This window comes from Salvelinus sp. IW2-2015, linkage group LG17 (genome assembly GCF_002910315.2).
Source record: "Salvelinus sp. IW2-2015 linkage group LG17, ASM291031v2, whole genome shotgun sequence".
Classification (NCBI taxonomy): Eukaryota; Metazoa; Chordata; class Actinopteri; order Salmoniformes; family Salmonidae; genus Salvelinus; species Salvelinus sp. IW2-2015.
In genome coordinates, this window is record NC_036857.1 from 39,394,283 (window position 1) to 39,417,590 (window position 23,308).

The window sequence follows — 23,308 nt, forward strand, 5'->3', positions numbered from 1 at the left end:
ATGACTTAACCTCAACCAAATTGAGATGGTTTGGGATGAGTTGGACCACAGAGTGAAGGAAAAGCAGCCAACAAGTGCTCAGCATATGTTGAAACTCATTCAAGACAGTTGGAAAAGCATTCCAGTGAAGCTGGTTGAGAGAATGCCAAGAGTGTGCAAAGCTGTCATCAAGGCAAACGGTGGCTATTTAAAGAATCTCAAATAAACACTTTTTTGGTTACTACATGATTCCATACGTGTTATTTCATAGTTTCGCTGTTTCACTATTATTCTAATGAAGAAAATAGTGAAAATAAAGAAAAAACCTTGAACGAGTACAGTGGTTCCTCCTTTAAACATTTTGAGATTATGCCAAGGGGCTAAGAGGTAATTTGTGGTTTAATACGGTGACCTGCTTCACCACTTCATTGCTCCAGACCAGCGCAAGGGGAAGTTAGAGCACTGATTATGCTTTTGGGTCCTACTGTGTCTCTAACTGACAATGAATGGGCGACATAAACCTAAACAGGAACTGATAATTGTGCACGACTTCAGTATTACTTACTAAAACTGTTGTTACACTAAGGTTTTTATTATTTTATTAGGATTATTTTGCTCTTACTGAAGTACTGTAGGCCACTCCCGACCGGTTACGTTGTACAGCGCCTGAGTGGCACAATGCATTGCAGTGCAAGCTGTGTTGCTACAGATGATGGTTCAATACCCGTGCCGGCCTCGACTGGGAGACCCATGAGATGACTGTAGGTTTTTGGTTAAAAATATAAATAAATAATTCAAAATAACAAACGGCCTTTATTTACAAATGAGTAACATTGTCTCACAACATGTTCAAGAATGGCTCATTTTACATTATCTGAAAATGAAATCTCCAAAATATGTAAGGGGCATTGCACTAATAATGGCGCTAACTAGGGAAACGTTCCCTCTGTTCTGTTCTTAGTGCTAGTCTGCACGTTCAAACTAAAACAATGTAACTAATAATGGCATCTTTATGCATTCATTAATAAAATAATGATAAAAATACTCTTTCAAAATGCCAATATTTATTTAGTTATGGATCCATAAGGAATTACCATGGGAATAAATATCACTGAATTACAGAAATATCCTCCAATCCTCCAATATTGGCAGAGAGTCAAGTCATATTTTTRGATATATTGTAGGCCTACCGTAGGCGACATGAGTCTCACTAGTGTTGAGTAATGTGATGTTAAAAGTGGTGTAGGTCTTATTTAAAGAGCTTATTGAAGTTAGAAGCAATTGGATTTGAAGCAATAGCCTACAACTATTTTAGCACCGTTTCGCGCTGCTCTGAGACAAGCATGGGGACTGGTCTTGATAAATCAATGAGATTTTTATTTTCACTTAATCTCCGTTTGGGTATTGGTTAGACTAGAATTAGAAAATTAGGGTGTACAAATGTTATGCTCTTAGTGTACCTTCATTTAACTAGTCAAATTCTTATTTACAAGGACAGCCTACTCCTTCCTCTCCGTCGGGGAACTGAACCCCGGTCTCCCGCAGGACACTGGATTCTTTAGCTAAATAGCCCAGTACTGTACTCCCGACTATCACGTTGTAGTTAACTAGGCAAATCAMTTAAGAACAAATTCTCATTTACAAGGACAGCCTACTCCTTCCGCTCCGTCGGGGAATTGAACCCCAGTCTCCCACGTGCCCGCATTCTCTAGGACAGCCATTATTGAAGGTACTTGAGGTCACCGAGAAAGTCTGGACATGGCCTGCTCTCCCTTATGTAAGGAATTAGGCACTTTCCCATGTCAACTGCAGTAAATATGTTTACTTGTCAGACTGCACAGTTGCCTAATAAACAAATGCAGGTGGCTTATATCTTCAAAATYCTTTATTATCCAAATGTAATAGCATATACTGTACAGTATTTCTTCATCAGCATCTTTATGCTTTCATTAATAAAAGAATGATAAAAATACTCTTTCAAAATGCAGATGTTGATTTAGTTATGGATTCATAACGATTTACTATGGGAATAAATATCACTGAATTACAGAAATATTGGAACAAAGTTGTCTAATAAAGGCAAACAAATTGTTGCTTACTGGAAAATACTCTTTCATACACACATGGTCACGTTGTACAGCGTCATTATGGCTATTAGCAGGGCTATATTTTGGACTTCAGAAATATTATTTTGGCCTTTATTCAGATTACAATCGTTAACAAGTCGTTTAAAAAAAAAACGAAATTATCTCTAAAATATCGTTATATATAGCCTTCCCGCTGTGAATGTCTATTTCAGCACCATTTCGCGCTGCTCTGAGACAAGCATGGAGAAACTAAAAATGTTCAACTATATTCCATTTATATATTCCATCTTGTCAAATAGCTGTCATATACGGCCATTTTAAATTGCTGCCAGGTGGCATACCGCTAAACCGGTTGAATGAGTCTTCATGACACAGAAACAGTGGGTTTGAGGCCCCCCTTGCTTCAAGCTTTTTTATTAAGGGAAAAAAACTGTTCACTGCTAGTCGTGGATGCGCGATTCAAATAACACAATGTGACAAAGTGGATGATTATAATAAAGTACATGAAACGTAGTACATGTAAGTATAACAGATAGCCTAAGTGGTGTTTTTGTTCTAACAGTAACGTTATACTATGCTATTGTATTCGGTATGTTAGGCCTATGTAGAATACTAATTAATCATCAAGTGATATTGCTAGACATTGATTCAGTTTTGATCTAAACTTTATTAAACAAGCACCATTCTAAGAAGTGGTGGAGTGTCGCTCCGGTACCACTAACGTTAACCTGTAGCAATAGCCTGTGTCGGCTCCTCATGAAATATATTTGTAATCTCCATTTWCAAGGTTTGGCTGCACTTCCTTTCGCAACACACTATCACAATAAATATAATTGTACATTTCACTGGAAAAAAACTATATCTCACCTGGGCCGCAAACGGCGAAAAGTACCTGGAGCCAGGCTGTGAGCTATTGGTTCAGTTGAAATTTGGCGCGTTTTAGTAACTTTGAATAGCATATCGTGCCGTTTGACTTCTGTTYAGGCCATTTTCATTAAAAGGTATTTGATCACGTCCACATTTGTAATTAAATGATGCAGAATGTGTTACCAGACATAATCACTGCCATCTGGTCAGGTTAGCATAAGGCTAAATGAGCCAGGTTATGTAATGGGAACAGCTAACATGTAGCATTTTATCATTCCAATGATTGTGATTGGTTGATGCGCATTTTGAGATGAAAAAAACAACAACTAATGTTCACAAGTATAGACCCACTGGTTCTGATTCTGTTGTATTTAATTTGGTACTTAGTCACCCCAAGTTGGATCAATTTAAATCCATTCTAAGTGGAGACCTACCAGTAAGTTGGCTCTAGACTTACCTGCAGTCCCAAGGGCCAAGTCCCAGGGTGAGCTGATAGGCTGCTGGGGTCCCATGGCCCCTCCCTCCATGTCTGTGCCTTGATATCCCACTCCTGCCAGGGTGCTGACCTGTCCCTTCAACAAGTCAATCTGAGAGCGAGAGTGAGCGAGAGATTGGACAGTAATAAAGATTAAAGAGTCTGAAGAGGTTCTATTTGGAAGTACTTAGGATCCGTTTACACAGGCAGCCCAACTGCGATTTTGTTTGGCCATTTATTGGTCTTTTGACCAATCAGATCAGCTCTTTTGCCAATAAAAAGGCAAAAGACCATAATTGGGCAGCCTCTTTCTTACCTTTCTGATCAGATGGTTTTCAGTGTCGGCCACAAAGACAGTATCTCCTTTGATGACAATCCCCTGTGGGGAGCAGAAGGTTGCTTCGTCGAGATTACCGTCTTTCCTACCACTCTCAGGCCCTGTGACGGCACAGGATGACAGGTATGGAAGACTTCATTTGGGGTGCATGTAAATAGTCTAAAGAGGCCTTTTACYGTGGGGCAAAAAAGTATTTAGTCAGCCACCAATTGTGCAAGTTCTCCCACTTAAAAAGATGAGAGAGGCCTGTAATTTTCATCATAGGTACACTTCAACTATGACAGACAAAATGAGAAAAAAAATCCAGAAAATCACATTGTAGGATTTTTAATGAATTTATTTGCAAATTATGGTGGAAAATAWGTATTTGGTCAATAACAAAAGTTTATCTCAATACTTTGTTATATACCCTTTGTTGGCAATGACAGAGGTCAAATGTTTTCTGTAAGTCTTCACAAGGTTTTCACACACTGTTGCTGGTATTTTGGCCCATTCCTCCATGCAGATCTCCTCTAGAGCAGTGATGTTTTGGGGCTGTTGCTGGGCAACACGGACTTTCAGCTCCCTCCAAAGATTTTCTATGGGGTTGAGATCTGGAGACTGGCTAGGCCACTCCAGGACCTTSAAATGCTTCTTACAAAGCCACTCCTTCGTTGCCCGGGCGGTGTGTTTGGGATCATTGTCATGCTGAAAGACCCAGCCACGTTTCATCTTCAATGCCCTTGCTGATGGTAGGCTTTGTTACTTTGGTCCCAGCTCTCTGCAGGTCATTCACTAGGTCCCCCCGTGTGGTTCTGGGATTTTTGCTCACCGTTCTTGTGATCATTTTGCCCCCACGGGGTGAGATCTTGCGTGGAGCCCCAGATCGAGGGAGATTATCAGTGGTCTTGTATGTCTTCCATTTCCTAATAATTGCTCCCACAGTTGATTTCTTCAAACCAAGCTGCTTACCTATTGCAGATTCAATCTTCCCAACCTGGTGCAGGTCTACAATTTTGTTTCTGGTGTCCTTTGACAGCTCTTTGCTCTTGGCCATAGTGGAGTTTGGAGTGTGACCTGTCTCTTATACACATCTAGATGTGTATAAGAGACAGGGTGCCATTAATACAGGTAACAAGTGGAGGACAGAGGAGCCTCTTAAAGAAGAAGTTACAGGTCTGTGAGAGCCAGAAATCTTGCTTGTTTGTAGGTGACCAAATACTTATTTTCCACCATAATTTGCAAATAAATTWATAAAAAATCCTACAATGTGATTTTCTGGATTTTTTTTCTCGTTTTGTCTGTCATAGTTGAAGTGTACCTATGATGAKAATTACAGGCCTCTCTCATCTTTTTAAGTGGGAGAACTTGCACAATTGGTGGTTGACTAAATACTTTTTTGCCCCACTGTAAGTTAGTATTTCCTTAATTTGCATTGATATGTCAATATGTCAAAGACATGGGCAGGTTGGAGTACAGACCCTTGCCTCCTAGCTAACAGACTATAGATACGATTACATTTCTATACAAACACAGCATCTGGAATTCTGGATAAACGTGCGTTGCCATCACATCTTTCATTAGGTAGCAGTCTAGTAAAACACAAGGTTAACAAAATTGAATATTACCAATAAATAGACAAATGGCACTTACCCATGAGGACCAACATATAATATCAAATTGGGTGTCAAAATGAAAGCCAAGAGTCTATATTTTGGGGAAATTAAGGCATATATACATTTTCCAACCATTTTCCATTTTAGAAAATAGGAATAAGTAAAGGCTTTGATCTAAGACAACATCTACCAGACATTCTTAAAATGTATTAGAAATGCATATTAAAACACAATAACATTGAAGTATAAACCCGTGCAAAACAATATCAACACTCAATCGTTAGTTTTGGAGAAATGATTTGCCTTCTGTAAGTTTAAGAAACTTTGCCTTGTGTCTTGTCATTTCATTACCAAAACCCCACATATATCTTTAAAGCCCCCATGAGATCTTTTTTTTATTGCAATTTTAACTCATGTCTAATCAATCACTGAGTGTGTTTATTTATTGAATAACTCCAAAATATATATATTTCTAGACTCCTTTTTTTCCTCCCCAATTTCGTGATATCCAATTGGTAGTTACAGTCTTGTCCCATCGCTGCAACTCCGATATGGACACGGGAGGCGCAAAGGTCGAGAACCATGCGTGCTCCGAAACACAACCCTGCCAAGCCGCACTGCTTCTTGACACACTGCTCGCTTAACCCGGAAGCCAGCCACACCAATGTGTCGGAGGAAACACCGGACAACTGGCGACCGTGTCAGTGTGCATGCACCCGGCCCGCCACAGGAGTCGCTAGAGTGCGATGGGACAAGGACATCCCGGCCGGCCAAACCCTCCCCTAACCCAGACGACACTGGGCCAATTGTGCGCTACCTCACGGGTCTCCCGGTCGCGCCCGGCTGCGACACAGCCTGGGATCGATCCCAGGTCTGTAGTGCCTTAGACTGCTGCGCCACTCGGGAGGCCCAAAATATAATCCGGGGTGAAACAGTTTAATGAAAAAAGTAGAGCGAWGGGAAAAATAAAATAAGCAAAGTAGCAACAAACTGCACAGCAGCATGGAAACAAGTCCCTGTTCACTACTTTGTTTCCTTTTCTGTCTCCCTTTCCTCCAACCCTAACCACTCAGCCCCTACCCAGATAGTAAATGTGCTTTCGCAATCTTCGCTCTCTCTCTCCCGCTACTCTCTCCTCTATCCTATCACTCTCTCCTTCCGCTAATCCTTCTCCCCAGTCTCCTGATTCTGCCTCCGCGACCCTACTCTCCACCCTTTCCACATCCTATGACTTACACTGTCCCCTTTTCTCCCGGCTCGGCCCTCCCCTCTTGCTACATGGCTGAGTAACTGCGACCTTACAGAACAGGGCTGCGGGCAGCTGAGGAAAAAAATGGAGGAAAACTAAACTTCYAGGACCTACAATATCATTATTTCACTCCCTCTACCTTCTCTTCCTCTGTGACCGCTGCTAAAGCCATTTTTAACCACTCTAAATGTCAAGCTTCTGCCTCTAACCCAAGTAAACTCTTTTCCACCTTCTCATCCCTCCTTAAACCTCCTCCCTCCCTGCGGACAACTTTGTCAAACACTTTAAAAAAGTGTTCAGTCCACTGGTCTCACTCACACAGAACTACCCTATGCCTTGACCTRTTTTTCCGCTCTTTCTTCAGATGKAATCTTGCGACTAGTAAGTTCTAGCTGCCCGACAACCTGCCCCATCTTCTCCTCCCTTCTCCAGACCATCTATACGGACCTCCCATTCCTCATCAGCTCATCCCTGACCCCTGGCTGCGTCCACTCTGACGACTTCAACATGGCCTGAGTCGCTCCCCTCCTCTAGAAATCAACACTGACATCAAAAARTATAGACCTGTATCCCTTTCTTTTCATTCAAACACTTGAGAGCTCTGGCTCTGAATTTTCTTGTTATCTCTCTCAGAACCCTAACCAGTCAGGCTTCAAGACGGGTCACTCAACCGAGATCGCTCTTCTCTGTCAGGGAGGCTCTCTGCACTGCSAAAGCTAACCCTCTCTCTTCTGTTCTCATCCTCCTAGATCTATCCGCTGCCTTCGACACCATAAACCATCAGGTCCTCCTCTCAGGGCTGGGCGTCTTAGACTCTGCARAGGTGACGTGGAGAGGYTCTGTGTCTGCACCACTTACTCTCACTACTGGTGTCCCCCAGGGCTCGGTTCTAGGCCTTTTCTCTAAACACCAAGTCACTCAGCTCTGTCATATTGGTCTTGAGTGGGTCTGTGGACTTTTCCATGTGAATATTAGTCACCAAAATGTTTTATATTATCTGCCATCACTACAGGGTCTGTTGTCCTGAGTCTGCACAACACTGCCAGGACCTAGGATCAAGGGAGACACTCAATTGTTTTAGTACTATATCTCTTGACACGTTCATGAAAATAGTCATGGCCTCTAAACCGTCAAGCTGCATACTGGACCCTATTCCAACTAAATTACTGAAATAGCTGCTTCCTGTGCTTGGCCCTRCTATGTTGAACATAAGAAGAGAAGGACACCAAATTCAAAACGAGCAACAATGTGTCTGTCGGCGTAATTAAACACTTGAGGCAAGAGGGGCGCAACAAAGCTGACCACTAGTGAAAGGATACATATGGTATGTAAATGTTAGCAATCTAACTAAATCCCTCTAATGTACCCTGACAATATAACCGGTAGCTACAGTTGTCAGAAGTTTACATACATTTATACTCAGTTTCACAATTCCTGACATTTAATCCATGTAAAAATTCCTTGTCTTAGGTCAGTTAGGATCACCACTTTATTTTAAGAATGTGAAATGTCAGAATAATAGTAGAGAGAATGATTTATTTCAGCTTTTATTTCTTTCATCACATTCCCAGTGGGTCAGAAGTTTACATACACTCAATTAATATTTGGTACCCTTGCCTGTAGATTGTTTAACTTGGGTCAAACATTATTGGGTATCCTTCCACAAGCTTCCCACAATAAGTTGGGTGAATTTTGGCCCATTCCTCCTGACAGAGCTGGTGTAACTGAGTCAGGTTGTAGGCCTTCTTGCTCGCACATGCTTTTTCAGTTCTGCCCACAAATATTCTAAAGTATGAGGTCAGGGCTTTTTGATGGCCACTCCATTACCTTCTTTTTGTCCTTAAGCCATTTTGCCACAACTTTGGAAGTATGCTTGGGGGTCATTGTCCATTTGGAAGACCCATTTGCGACCAAGCTTAACCTCCTGACTGATGTCTTGAGATGTTGCTCAGTATATCCACATCATTTTCCTGCCTCATGATGCCATCTATTTGTGGACTGCACCAGTCTCTCCTGCAGCAAAGCACCCCCACAACATGATGCTGCCACCCTGTGCTTCACGGTTGGGATGGTATTCTTCGGCTTGCAAGCATCCCCATTTTTCCTCCAAACATAACGATGGTCATTATGGCCAAATAGTTCTATTTTGTTTCATCAAACCTGAGGACATTTCTTCAAAGTACGATGTTTGTCCCCATGTGTAGTTGAACGTAGTCTGGCTTTTTTATGGCAGGTTTGGAGCAGTAGCTTCTTCCTTGCTGAGCGGCCTTTCAGATACTGTGGATATTTATACTTTTGTACCCGTTTCCTCCAGCACCTTCACAAGGTCCTTTGCTGTTGTCTGGATTGATTTTTTACTTTTCACACCAAAGTACGTTCATCTCTAGGAGACAGAACGCATCTCTTTCCTGAGCGGTATGACGGCTACGTGGTCCCATGGTGTTTATACTGTGTACTATTGTTTGTACAGATGAACGTGGTACCTTCAGGCGTTTGGAAATTGCTCCCAAGGATGAACCAGACTTGTGGTGGTCTACAAAAAAAATTCTGAGGTCTTGGCTGATTTCTTTTGATTTTCTCATGATGTCAAGCAAAGAGGCACTGAGTTTGAAGGTAGGCCTTGAAATACATCCACAGGTACACCTCCAATTGACTCAAATGATGTCAATTAGCCTATCAGAAGCTTCTAAAGCCATGACATAATTTTCTGGAATTTTCCAAGCTGTGTATGTAAACTTCTGACCCACTGGAATTGTGATAGTGAATTATTAAGTGAAGTAATCTGTCTGTAAACAACTGTTGGAAAAATGACTTGTGTCATGCACAAAGTAGATGTTCTAACCGACTTGCCAAAACTACAGTTTGTTAACAAGAGATTTGTGGAGTGGTTGAAAAAACGAGTTTTAATAACTCCAATGCAAGTGTATGTAAACTTCCGACTTCAATTGTATATCGGCCTAACTATTAGCTAACGTTATTTTGTCTTATATATTTGAGGTACACATAAAAGACCCGATGGGAGTGAACACCCTCGCAACACTGCAGCCAAAGATCTGTAAAATAGCTGGCAGATGTTCATTTTTATTCCACCTTTTTTTAACTAGGCAAGTCAGTTAATTAAGAACAAATCTTATTTACAATGACTGCCTACCACGGACAAACCCTCCCCTAACCCGGACGACGCCGAGCCAATTGTGCGCCGCCCTATGAGACTCCCGATCACGGCCGATTGTGATACAGCCCGGGATCGAATCAGGGTCTGTAGTGACACGTAGATGCAGTGCTTTAGACCGCTGCGCCACTTGGGAGCACAAACCACTGCCTCCGAACCACCATTATCCAGAAACAGTTGGATGCTTGACTAGAGGCAGGAGAAATACTGTATGTCCGAGTACACAGAGAACCTTCCAGAAGGACAATCATCTCAGCAGCACTTCACCAATTAGGCCTTTATGGTAGGACTGGCCAGACGGAAGCCACTCCTTTGTAAAAAGGCACATGACAGCCCGCTTGGAGCTTGCAAAAAGGCACCTAAAGGACTCTCAGACCATGAGAAATAAGATTCTCTGGTCTGATGAAACCAAAATTGAACTATTTGGCCTGAATGACAAGCATCACGTTTGGAGGAAACCTGGCACCATCCCTACGGTGAAGCATGGTGGTGGCAGCATCAAGCTGTGGCGATGCTTTTCAGTGGCAGAGATTGCGAGAAAGATGGACAGAGCAAAGTACAGAGAGATCCTTGATGAAAACCTGCTCTAGAGCGCCCAGGGCCTCAGACTGGGGCAAAGGTACACCTTCCAACCAGATAACGACCCTCAGCACACAACCGAGACAACGCAACCAGATAACGACCCTCAGCACACAACCGAGACAACGCAGGAGTGGCTTCGGGACAAGTCTCTGAATGTCCTTGAGTGGGCCAGCCAGAGCCCGGACTTGAACATTTCTGGAGAAACCTGAAAATAGCTCTGCAGCAACGCTCCCCATCCAACCTGACAGAGCTTGAGAGAATCTGCAGAGCAGAATGGGAAAAACTCCCCAAATACAGGTGTACCAAGCTTGTAGCGTCATACTCAAGAAGACTTGAGGTGCTTCAACAAAGTACTGAGTAAAGCATCTGAATACTTGTGTAAATAAGGTATCTGTATTTTTTATATATTTGCAAAGAAAATTATAATAATCATGTTTTGCTTTGTCATTATGGGTTTTTGTGTGTAGATTGATGACAAACAATTTAATGAATTTTAAAATAAGGCTGTAAAAAAAATTGGAAAAAGTTAAGGGGTCTGAATACTTCCCGAATGCACTGTAAATCATAACTGTAACTCGGCCACTCAGGAACATTCAGTYTCGTCTTGGTAAGCAACTCCAGCGTAGATTTGGCCTTGTGTTRTAGGATATTTGAAAGTTAAATTAATCTCTGTGTCTGGTGGAAAGCAGACTGAACCAGATTTTCCTCTAGGATTTAGCATGTGCTTAGTTCCAGTCTGTTTCTTTTCTATCCTGAAAAAATCCCCAGTCCTTAATGATTACAAGTATACCCATAACATGATGCATCCACCACTATGCTTGAAAATATGGAGAGTGGTACTCAATAATGGGTTGTATTGGATTTGCCCCAAACATAACACTTTGTATTCAGGACAAAAAGTGATTGGCAATTTGGCAAATTGCTTTGCCAATTTGTTTGCAGTATTGCTTTTGTGTTTTGTTGCAAACAGGATGCATGTTTTGAGATATTTTTATTCTTTACAGGCTTCCTTCTTTTCACTGAGAGATAAGGTAGTCATTCAAAAATCCTGTTAAACACTTATTACACACAGAGGGTGTCCATGCAACTTATGATGTGACTTGTTAAACAATTATATACACCTCACATGCGTCCCATAATAATTGCATAAGACTATGCAATTACCGTATCAAAATGTTTCTGACAAAGATTATTTAGCAATATGCAAGAGACTATAGCTGAGATMTTGGGATTTAGGGAGAGGCAGACCGTCTCYATTCTACTTGCAGCAGAGGGTAGATTTGGAGCTTTCTCCTAAAACATAGGATGTTGATTATTTTACGATGACGTGTTAATCATTTCTTCCTTTACAAATCAGTACTTTCTACACTGAACAAAAATATAAACGRAACATATAATGTGTTGGTCCCATGTTTCATGAGCTGAAATAAAAAATCTCAGATTTTCCAAAGGCACAAAGAGCTGATTTCTCTCAAATTTTGTGCACGAATTTGTTTACATCCCTGTTAGTGAGCATTTCTTTGCTAATATAACCCATCCACCTGACAGGTGTGGCATATCAAAAAGCTGATTAAACAGCTTGATCATTACACAGGTGCACCTTGTGCTGGGGACATAAAAAGCCACTTTAAAATGTGCATTTTTGTCACATAACACAATGCCACAGATTGTGTACATTATCATGCTGAAATATGAGGTTATGGCAGTGGATGAATGGCACGACAATGGGCTTCAGGATCTCTTCACGGTATCTCTGTGCATTCAAATTGCCAACAAATAAAATGCAATTGTGTTCGCTGTCCATAGCTATGCCTGCCATACCTTAAAAGTACACAGAGAGCTAACATTAATGATATGCATGTCAATCTCTCATGGCTCAAAGTGGAAGAGAGATTGACTTCATCATTACTTGTTTTCTTAAGAGGTGTTGACAAGCTGAAGGTACCGAGCTGTCTGTTTAAATACTAGCACACAGCTCAGACGCCCATGCAAATCCCACAAGACATGCCACCAGAGGTCTCTTCACAGTCCCCAACTCCAGAACAGACTATGGGAGACGCACAGTACTACATAGAGCCATGACTACATGGAACTCTATTCCACATCCGATTTAAAAAGCAGGTAAATATACACCTTATGGAACATCGGGGACTGTGAAGACACACGCATACATTGTGATATTGTTGTATGTTGGTATTGAACATTTTGTGTTGTGGATATGTGGTGGTGTGGGGATGTTATATGATGTACCGTTTTACCTTTAGCTCATTCAGTACAAACATAGTTCACCGTTTTATATGTAATGTGGATTCTTTGGTGTGTTTCGACCCCAGGAAGAGTAGCATTTGCTTTGGCAGCAGCTAATGGGGATCCATAATAAATACAAATACCATGACCCCACTGCCAAATGGGGCACTCTGTCCACAACGTTGACATCAACAAACCGCTCGCCCACATGACGCCATACACAACACACGGTTGTGAGGCCGGTTGGACATACTGCTAAATTCACTAAAATGACATTGAAGGCGGGTTATGGTAGAGAAATTAACATTCAATTCTCTGGCAACAGCTCTAGTGGACATTCCTGCAGTCAGCATGCCAATTGCACACTCCCTCAAAACTTGAGACATTTGTAGCATTGTGTTGTGTGACAAAACATTTTAGAGGGGGCTTTTATTGTCTGCAGCACAAGATGCACCTGTGTAATGATCATGCTGTTTAATCAGCTTCTTGATATGCCACACTTGTCAGGTGGATGGGATTACCTTGGCAAAGGCACAAGACTACCTTCATTTTTTGTGAAACCGGTACTGGTTACCTTCAGACGAGTCCCGTTACACTTGTGTGGGTAGTACAGCAAAACGGAGAACACCAGCCCCTTTCCACAGTGAGGTTAGTTTGCAGCCGGTTCAGACGCTAAAAACAGAAGATGGCATATCGACGGTTCCGACTTCAGACTAGTTCACTGCCATTTGTGGGAGTCGTGGAGCAATTTTTTGTGAGAACACCGATTTTTGGGATGTCTCATGGTCTTATTAACACCGCTGTAGCTGAATCTTTTATTTTACCGCGGAAGTGCAACATCGGCAGATGCGGTGAATTGAACCGCATCCAATGCAAAAAAAACAACATATCTATAGCTTAAATTGATGGATTTWGATTTTTTATGTTACGTAGATTGACACACCGGTGCGTCATTCGACTCTAGGGGGTTAACAATTCTTTAACACTGCTCCATTTCTTATTCCTGATTTCAAAGCAGGGGTTAAGGTGTTGTTGGACATAAAAATCCCCTAATAGGTTGGCTACATAAATATGTCTAAGATTCTTCTGACACCCCACCCTTCAACTGGGTCAGAAAATACAGCTCTATTCCCCACTGGTATATTTYGATTTCTCACCACAAGCTCTGTCAAGCCTTGAGGCGATCATAGAATTAGGATGTGTAAAACAGGCATCCCCATTCATCTGATTTATTTTGAGGCGATGCTCATCCAGCCCTTACCTCCTATAGAGTAAAGCACCAGCCCAATGCTGGACACCACCAGTACCCGATGATGGCCRGTATCTGCTATAGCCAGTCTCTTCCTACTGGAATCCAGTGCTACCTTCCCAGGAAAGGAAAGAAGCGATGGGGGCAGAGAGTCCCTGTAAAGCTTGGTCCCCACGAGGTGGCCACTGAGCAGGACCTGGTCCCTGTAGTGTCGAAGGGAGGTGTTGGTGAAGAGCGCTAGGCGCTCACGGTGGCCCTCTCCCACCAGCGAGAAGAGCAGGTTGCCCCTGGGCCCAACGAGCACCAGGGTGGGCCAACAGGTCACCTCCAGCTCATGCCACAGCCGAGCGTCTCCATCATTCACCACCGGGTGGGTGATGTTGTAGCGGAGCACAGCGCTCCGCACGTTCTGCAGCACCTTGAACAGGAGGTAAAATCCATTCCACTTAGTAAAACATTTTATGGTTAATGGTATAGTTGACTTGAATTACAATAATACTTGCCGTTTCCATACACACACACAGACTTTGGATTTGTTTACCTACTTAGCTACTACCTCCAAAACTAACATTTCAATGTTATGAAAATAAGATTTTTCTACCATTCACTTTTATTGTTTTTGTTCAGTGCCAATGTTAGCAAATAGTACTTGTGACTATGCATACACACCCAGAGTGTGGATTGCAATCTGGCTTGGTCCTGTTCCAGAGTAGTTTCGAGGCATGGAATTTTTTAAGTACCATGACTTAAATATGTGTGTAAACTATCCCTTTAATAATGGAGAAGCTGTGTTGCAATATTAATGAAGAATGTAATTATTTAGATCACATTTCAAATAAAACATGACAACGGCTTACCTTTTCGTTGGGGAACTTGGCAGAGTGGACACCCACGATAACAAGCCCATCTTAAAAGAGAGAAACAGATGGAGGGGGGGAAAGAGAGAATGAGAAACAGAGGGAAAATAAAATCATATCAGGATTGGTCATGAACAGTTATATGCCTTTTATACTGAAACAAAATCCCGCAATCTTTATCATAACGTCTTCCTTATAACGCCTTTTCTTTATATCTGAAAGGTGTAGCCGGGAACCAACGCGGTACATTAAATTCCGCCAACGGCTCTGAAAACCGAGCCTTAAAAACATTTCTAGGCTTTGGGACGACGCTCAATTGTGAGCCAATCACAAAGCTTCACAGAAATGKTTTTAATGAATTTAATRTCTCCTTTTAAATGTAAACTCKTCAAAAAAAGAAACGTCCTCTCKCTGTCAACTGCGTTTATTTTCAGCAAACTTAACATGTTTGTATGAACATAACAAGGTTCAACAACTGAGACATAAACTGAACAAGTTTAACAGTCAGTATCTGGTGTGTACTTAATGCAGCTGGGGGCCACACCAGATACTGACTGTTACTTTAGATTTTGATCCCCCCTTTTTTCAGGGACACATTATTCAATTTCTGTTAGTCACATGTTTGTGGAACTTGTTCAGTTTATGTTTCAGTTGTGGAATCTAGCTATGTTCATACAAATATTTACACATGTTAAGTTTGCTGAAAATAAACGCAGTTAACAGTGAGGACGTTTCTTTTTTTGCTGAGTTTATTTATCTTTTTTTTTCTTTGTATATATTTTTAATCTCATTTTTTATCTACGGACTGCACATACTCTCTTGCAACCCGCCTCACCCAATGTGGTATCTGGGATCTGCTATTTTTAACACTTTAGAACCGGAACCCCGTTCAGACGCTAGCCAGCTAACTAGCTCGTAGTCAGTTAGCCACTGCTAGCGGTCATCACCGTTAACTCGGACATCTGCCAGCCAGGTCAACTCTTGCCAGCCTGCACAGCGCGATATCAACCAAGAGCATATCGGACTGCTTTTTCTCTACCACATCTCCTGATTCCTACCACAAGTTCTGTAKCTTTACTCCGGATCATCGCAGCTAGCTAGCTACTATCCGAGTGGCTACTCCTAGGTAAACGTCTCTGTCCCGAAGCAAMCACCAGTTAGCCTGGAGCWAGCCTCGAACTAGGCCCATCTCCCGGCTAGCCGAAGAGATCCATCAAGCAATTCCTGGGCTTCAATTACCTCTTTTGCCAATTGGCCTGGTCCCTTTTCTGCCTACACGGAGCCCCGCCGATCCATCACGACTAGTCTGCCGACGTAACCGTCTAAGGGGGTTTCAACAGGCTCTCCCATTGCGACGTCCATCTGCTAGCCTGCTGCTAGCCCTGGCCTGCTAGCTGTGACCTTATGATCACTCAGCTACACATGCCTCTCCCTAATGTCAATATGCCTTGTCTATTGCTGTTTTGGTTAGTATTTTTTGTCTTATTTCACTGTAGAGCCTCCAGCCCTGCTCAATATACCTTATGTTCCACCCCCCACACATTCGGTGACCGCACCTGGCTTAAATGGTGCCTCTAGAGACAAAACCTCTCTCATCGTCACTCAATGCCTAGGATTACCTCCACTGTACTCACATCCTACCATACCCTTGTCTGTACATTATGCCTTGAAGCTWTTCTTCCGCGCCCAGAAACCTGCTCCTTTAACTCTCTGTTCCGAATGCACTAGACAACCAGTTCTTATAGCCTTTAGCCGTACTCTTATCCTACTCCTCCTTTGTTCCTCTGGTGATGTAGAGGTTAACCCWGGCCCTGCAGCCCCCAGCATCACTCCCATTCCCCAGGTGCTCTCATTTGTTGACTTCTGTAACCATAAAAGCATTGGTTTCATGCATGTTAACATTAGAAGCCTCCTCCTTAAGTTTGTTTTACTCACCGCTTTAGCACACTCTGCCAACCTGGATATCCTAGCCGTGTCTGAATCCTGGCTTAGGAAAGCCAACAAAAATCAKATTTCCATCCCTAACTATATCATTTCCCGACAAGATAGAACTGCGAAAGGGGGCGGAGTTGCAATCTACTGCAGAGATTGACAGAACTCTGCAGGCTTACTATCCAGGTCTGTGCCCAAACAATTTGAGCTTCTACTTTTAAAAATCCACCTTTCCAGAAACAAGTCTCTCACCGTTGCCGCTTGTTATAGACCCCCGTCAGCCCCCAGCTGTGCCCTGGACACCATATGTGAATTGATCGCCCCCCATCTATCTTCAGAGTTCATACTGTTAGGTGACCTAAACTGGGACATGCTTAACACCCCGGCTATCCTACAATCTAAGCTAGATGCCCTCAATCTCACACAAATTATCAAGGAACCTAACAGGTACAACCCTAAATCCGTAACCTTGGGCACCCTCTTAGATATTATCCTGACCAACTTGCCCTCTAAATACACCTCTGCTGTCTTCAACCAGGATCTCAGCGATCACTGCCTCATTGCCTGCGTGCGTAATGGGTCCGCGGTCAAACGACCACCACTCATCACTGTCAGACGCTCCCTAAAACACTTTCTAATCGACATGGCCTGGATATCTTGGAAGGATATTGACCTCATCCCGTCAGTAGAGGATGCCTGGTTGCTCTTCAAAAGTGCTTTCCTCTCCATCTTAAATAAGCATGCCCCATTCAATAAATGTAGAGCCAGGAACAGATATAGCCCCTGGTTCACCCCAGACTTGACTGCTCTTGACCAGCACAAAAACATCCTGTGGCGTTCTGCAATAGCATCGAATAGCCCCCGCGATATGAAACTTTTCAGGGAAGTCAGGAACCAATATACTCAGTCAGTTAGGAAAGCTAAGGCTAACTTTTTCCAAACAGAAATTTGCTTCCTGTAGCACTAATTCCAAAACGTTTTGGGACATTGTAAAGTCCATGGAGAATAAGAGCACCTCCTCCCAGCTGCCCACTGCACTGAGGATAGGAAACACTGTCACCACCGATAAATCTACGATAATCGCTAATTTAAAAAAAACTTTTTTTTATTTGACCCCTTTTTTCTCCCCAATTTCGTGTTATTGGTAGTAGTTACAGTCTTGTCTCATCGCTGCAACTCCCGTACGAACTCGGGAGAGGCGAAGGTCGAGAGCCATGCATCCTCCGAAACAATACCCAACCTAGCCGCACTGCTTCTTGACACAATGCACATCCAACCCGGAAGCCAGCCGCACCAATGTGTCGGAGGAAACCCCGTACACCTGGCAACCTGGCCAGCGTGCACTGCGCCCCGGCCCGCCACAGGAGTCGCTAGATTCTGTGCCACCCAGAATCTCTGGTGGCACAGCTAGCACTGCGATGCAGTGCCTTAGTCCACTGCGCCACCTGGGAGGCCTGATAATCAATCATTTCAATAAGCATTTTTCCATAGCTGACCAAGCTTTCCACCTGGCTACCCCTACCCTGGCCAACATCTCAGCACCCCCTGCAGCAACGTGTCCAAATCCCCCCACTTCTCCTTCACCCAAATCCAGACAGCTGATGTTCTGAAAGAACTGCAAAATCTGGATCACTACAGATCACCGACCATTTCGAATCCCACCGTACCTTCTCCACTATATGCAATCTGGTTTCCGAGCTGGTCATGGATGCACCGCAGCCACGCTCGAGTTCCTAAACGATATCATAACCTCTATCGATAAAAGACAGTACTGTGCAGCCGTCTTCATCGACCTGGCCCAGGCTTTCGACTCTATCAATCACCGCATTCTTATCGGCAGACTCAATAGCATTGACATCTCAAATGACTGTCTCGCCTGGTTCACCAACTACTTCTCAGATCGAGTTTACTGTGTCAAATCGGAGGGCCTGTTGTCCGGACGTCTGGCAGTCTCTATGGGGGTGCCACAGGGTTATATTCTCGGGCCGACTCTTTTCTCTGTATATATATCAATGAAGTCGCTCTTGCTGCTGGTGATTCTCTGATACACCTCTACGCAGACGACACCATTCTGTATACATCTGGCCCTTCTGTGGATACTGTGCTAACAAACCTCCAAATGAGCTTCAACGCCATACAACACTCCAACACGCCTCCAACTGCTTTTAAATGCTAGTAAAACTAAGTGCATGCTCGTCAACCGATTGCTGCCCGCACCCTCCCGCCCGACTAGCATCACTACTCTGGACGGTTCTGTCCTAGAATATGTGGACAACTACATATACCTAGGTGTCTGGTTAGACTGTAAACTCTCCTTCCAGACTCACATTAAGCATCTCCAATCCAAAATGAAATCTGGAATCGGCTTCCTATTTCGCAACAAAGCRTCCTTCACTCATGCCGCCAAACATACCCTTGTAAAACTGACTATCCTACCGATCCTTGACTTCMGCAATGTCATTTACAAAATAGCCCCCAACACTCTACTCAGCAAACTGGATGTAGTCTATCACAGTGCCATCCGTTTTATCACCAGAGCCCCATATACTACCCACCACTGCGACCTGTATGCTCTCGTCGGCTGGCCCTCACTACATATCCGTCACCAAACCCACTGGCTCCATGTCATCTATAAGTCTTTGCTAGGTAAAGCCCCGCCTTAGCTCACTGGTCACCATAGCAACACCCACCCGTAGCACGCGCTCCAGTAGGTATATTTTACTGGTCCTCCCCAAAGCCAACACTTCCTTTGGCCGCCTTTCCATCCAGTTCACTGCTGCCAATGACTGGAACGGATTGCAAAAATCTTTGAAGCTAGAGTCTTATATCTCCCCCTCTAACTTTAAGCATCAGCTGCCAGAGCAGCTTACCAATCACTGTACCTGTACACAGCCAATCTGTAAATAGCACACCCGACTACCTCATCTCCATGTTATTACTTACCCTCTTGCACCCCAGTATCTCTACTTGCACATCACCATCTGCACATCTATCACTCCAGTATTAATGATACATTTGTATTATTTTCGCCTGTAGGGCCTATTTATTMCCTTCCTCCCTACATTTGCACACACTGTACATAGATTTTTCTATTTTTCTTTTGTGTTATTGACTGTACGTTTGTTTATGTGTAACTATGTTGTTTTTGTCACACTGCTTTGCTTTATCTTGGCCAGGTCACAGTTGTAAATGAGAACTTGTTCTCCACTGGCCTACCTGGTTAWATAAAGGTGAAAAAAATGTTTAAAAATAAATAAAAGTTAAGAAACTTTGGTATGGCAATTTTTTGCCTTAGCTATTGCAGGCCTATGAAGGCAGTGAAACCAGCGCTCCAACTGTCTCCGACAGTTGAACTTGAAGAATMATGTTTTAGGCCTACCAGAGCTACTCCTTTAATCTAACAATATAATGCTGATTGAAAATGTATGAATTAGCCTCCTTCTGTACGCCTATATCTGTATAGCAATAGTAGTCTGACAACGATAAAGAAATGTATGTCAGTGTCAGGAACATGGCGCCGGCATTCTTTCTCTCGGTCTCTCTAGGCCTAAGCTTCCATTCCGTTATAGACATTTTTMGGATATTAATATCATACAATGGACGTCTACAGGCCTATATGCATGCAATGCCTCAATGCATTTGTGTTCAAATCTCCGACAGCTGAACCGTGAGGTGGACAATTGTTTTTGAATATACAACACATCGAAATAAAACAAATTGTTTTTTTGGTAATTTGTTAAAGGCAGTTTAAGGACACGTAATTGTGGATAATTTGGCCAATATCGTTTGTGTATTGATGGCGCTTACAGCGCCCAGTAGGAGGTCTCTTTCTACTCTCGGATCCGAACCGGCACGGGTCTGTTTTTCCACTGGCCTTTTTGAAACGGGTCTACCCAACTGGTTGTTCATAACCGTTTCTGTTTAATTACTTTTTTCTTTTCTAACTGAACGCATCTCTGGTGACTTTCTTACTCCAACATTTATTTAAATAAAATGGTGAAACCATTCAAATATTATTTACCCCTGCAAAAATAAACGTAACAACAAACTGGTTCATATCAGGCTGGTGTTATATTTATTTTTATTCAGGCAGGTTGCCTCTGACTGGGGAGAGAAACAGGCTTGCTTGAGCCTACTGCCTGAGGTTCAGACAAACAGCCCTTCTCTAATTCTGTAGCCTACTACAAACCAGTTGTTTCAAAGTTTATAATATTACCAAAGTTGTCTTTGAACTTACAAAATTTACCAATTATCACTCATTTGTCACATTCGTCACTTTGCAATAGAAACCCTCTCCATTTGAAAAATACAATTTTTCTATATCATTCTTATTCGTGAATTTACAATGTTAAATGTGACTGTACCTCTTCATTGCTTACAAGTTAGCTCACAAAATTAAGGYTTRTGTTCAGAAGAGAGAGGAGAGAAAGAGAGGAGATATTGCTCTGTTCTCCTTACAAGACCTGTGCAACTTTTTCCCCTTTACAAACCACGGCCTCTTGAGATCCGGGACAAACCAAGCATAACTGGCGGCGGGGGGATCCAATCATAAAATGTGGAATTGTGTAGTGTAAAGCCACCGAAAGCCAGTAGCTACAGTGGGAAAATAATTTCCAATCTATCATGGTTTATTATTGTTTAGAAATGTATCACATTATAGCACAAGGGAGTAAGCACAACGTGCTTTGGAACTTGGTCCAAAAATATATATATAGCCTGTTTAAAGATTCAGTGCCATTAGGAGTTGGTAGCAGTGACATTGCCTAAAAAGCTTGTAATAGCATACCGTGCCAATAGGATAATATTCTAAACTCAATATATGGGGTCATTATTGTGCATTGTAAAAAGAGAGGGCAAGAACCAGTGTGTGTGTGTGTGTGTGTGTGTGTGTGTCCACCAGCAGCAGACATGAGTGCTGCAGCTCTGTGCCAAAACATGGCAATCTACTAACATAACTTCAGCACACCTGGTGTAAGTACTGTCGTTAATGCAGTAAAGGTCTGACGATGTTTTGGACACATTTGGTACAGATGTGCTTTGTATCCTTAAGTGTCCAAGAACTTCGACATGTTTTAATCCTTCTTGATGTAACAGGATTTGTTGATTCAAATAGTGTGTGTGTATATGTGTGCGTATACCTTTGACAGAGTGCTTTTTCTCCAGCTGATGCAGGTCAGGTAGGATATGGATGCAGTTTATGCAGCAGTAAGTAAAGAAGTCCAACACCACCACTTTACCAGCAAGCTCTCTGGTGAAAGAAAGGGGACCTTCTGTGTTCAGCCATTCGAGACCTGCAGAAAAATATGCATTACCAAACAGTATCATTACCATTTCACAACCAATGGTATAATGACATTGAGCTGTTAAATATTAAATCAAGAAAGATCCTGTAGTCGCAGTGTTTGCATACTAGACGACAGTGAGAGAATGAAAATACAGCAAACATCGTCTGAGGCCACATTCTAATTTAGGCTACAATGTTGCAAGAAGAGCAAAACCTATGCATATTGCTTCATGTCAAAATATGCAGACCATTCAACACTGATTACAAAATGTGCAGCAACTGCCTGCCCATATACAGTTGAAGTCGGAAGTTTACATAGAATTAGGTTGGAGTCATTAAAACTTGTTTTTCAATGACTCCAAAATTTCTTGTTAACAAACTATAGCTTTGGCAAGTCGGTTAGGACATCTACTTTGTTCATGACACAAGTACATTTTCAGTTTACATACAGATTATTTCACTGTATCATAATTCCAGTGGGTCAGAAGTTTACATACACTAAATTGACTGTGCCTTTAAACAGCTTGGAAAATTCCAGAAAATTATGTCATGGCTTTAGAAGCTTCTGATAGGCTAAATGACATCATTTGAGTCAATTGGAGGTGTASCTGTGGATGTATTTCAAGGCCTACCTTCAAACTCAGTGCCTCTTTGCTTGACATCATGAGAAAATCTAAAGAAATCAGCCAAGACCTCAGAACCTCCACATGTCTGGTTCATCCTTGTGAGCAATTTCCAAACACCTGAAGGTACCACGTTCATCTATACAAACAATAGTACGCAAGTATACACGCAGCCGTCATACCGCTCAGGAAGTAGACGCGTTCTGTCTCCTAGAGATGAACGTACTTTGGTGCGAAAAGTGCAAAACATTCCCAGAACAGCAAAGGACCTTGGAAAGATGCTGGAGGAAACAGGTACAAAAGTATCAATATCCATAGTAAAATTAGTCCTATGTCGATAAAACCTGAAAGGCCGCTCAGCAAGGAAGAAGCCACTGCTCCAAAACCGCCATAAAAAAGCCAGACTACGGTTTGGAACTGCACATGGCAACAAATATCAGACTTTTTGGAGAAACGTCCTCTGGTCTGATGAAACAAAAATAGAACTGTTTGGCCATAATGACCATCGTTATGTTTGGAGGAAAAAGGGGATGCTTGCAAGCCGAAGAACACCATCCCAACCGTAAAGCACGGGGGTGGCAGCATCATGTTGTGGGGGTGCTTTGCTGCAGGAGGGACTGGTGCACTTCACAAAATAGATTGCATCATGAGGGAGGAAAATTATGTGGATATTGAAGCATCATCTCAAGACATCAGTCAGGAYGTTAAAGCTTGGTCGCAAATGGGTCTTCCAAATGGACAATGACCTCCAAGCATACTTCCAATGTTGTGGC

The 23,308-nt window shown here is 42.7% G+C and overlaps 1 protein-coding gene across 2 annotated transcripts in view; it reads right to left on the bottom strand.

The window, feature by feature from the left end:
- Nucleotides 1-23,308, bottom strand: part of nhlrc2 (NHL repeat containing 2) — a 64,840-nt gene that overhangs the window by 21,356 nt on the left and 20,176 nt on the right. For both annotated transcript variants that reach the window (XM_024005059.2, XM_024005061.2), the window contains 5 exons: nucleotides 21,767-21,919; nucleotides 14,697-14,746; nucleotides 13,852-14,257; nucleotides 3,725-3,846; nucleotides 3,391-3,520 (listed from right to left, as the gene is read on the bottom strand). In XM_024005059.2, coding sequence (XP_023860827.1) covers nucleotides 3,391-3,520; nucleotides 3,725-3,846; nucleotides 13,852-14,257; nucleotides 14,697-14,746; nucleotides 21,767-21,919 — 861 coding nt within the window. The remainder of the gene's footprint in view (nucleotides 1-3,390; nucleotides 3,521-3,724; nucleotides 3,847-13,851; nucleotides 14,258-14,696; nucleotides 14,747-21,766; nucleotides 21,920-23,308) is intronic.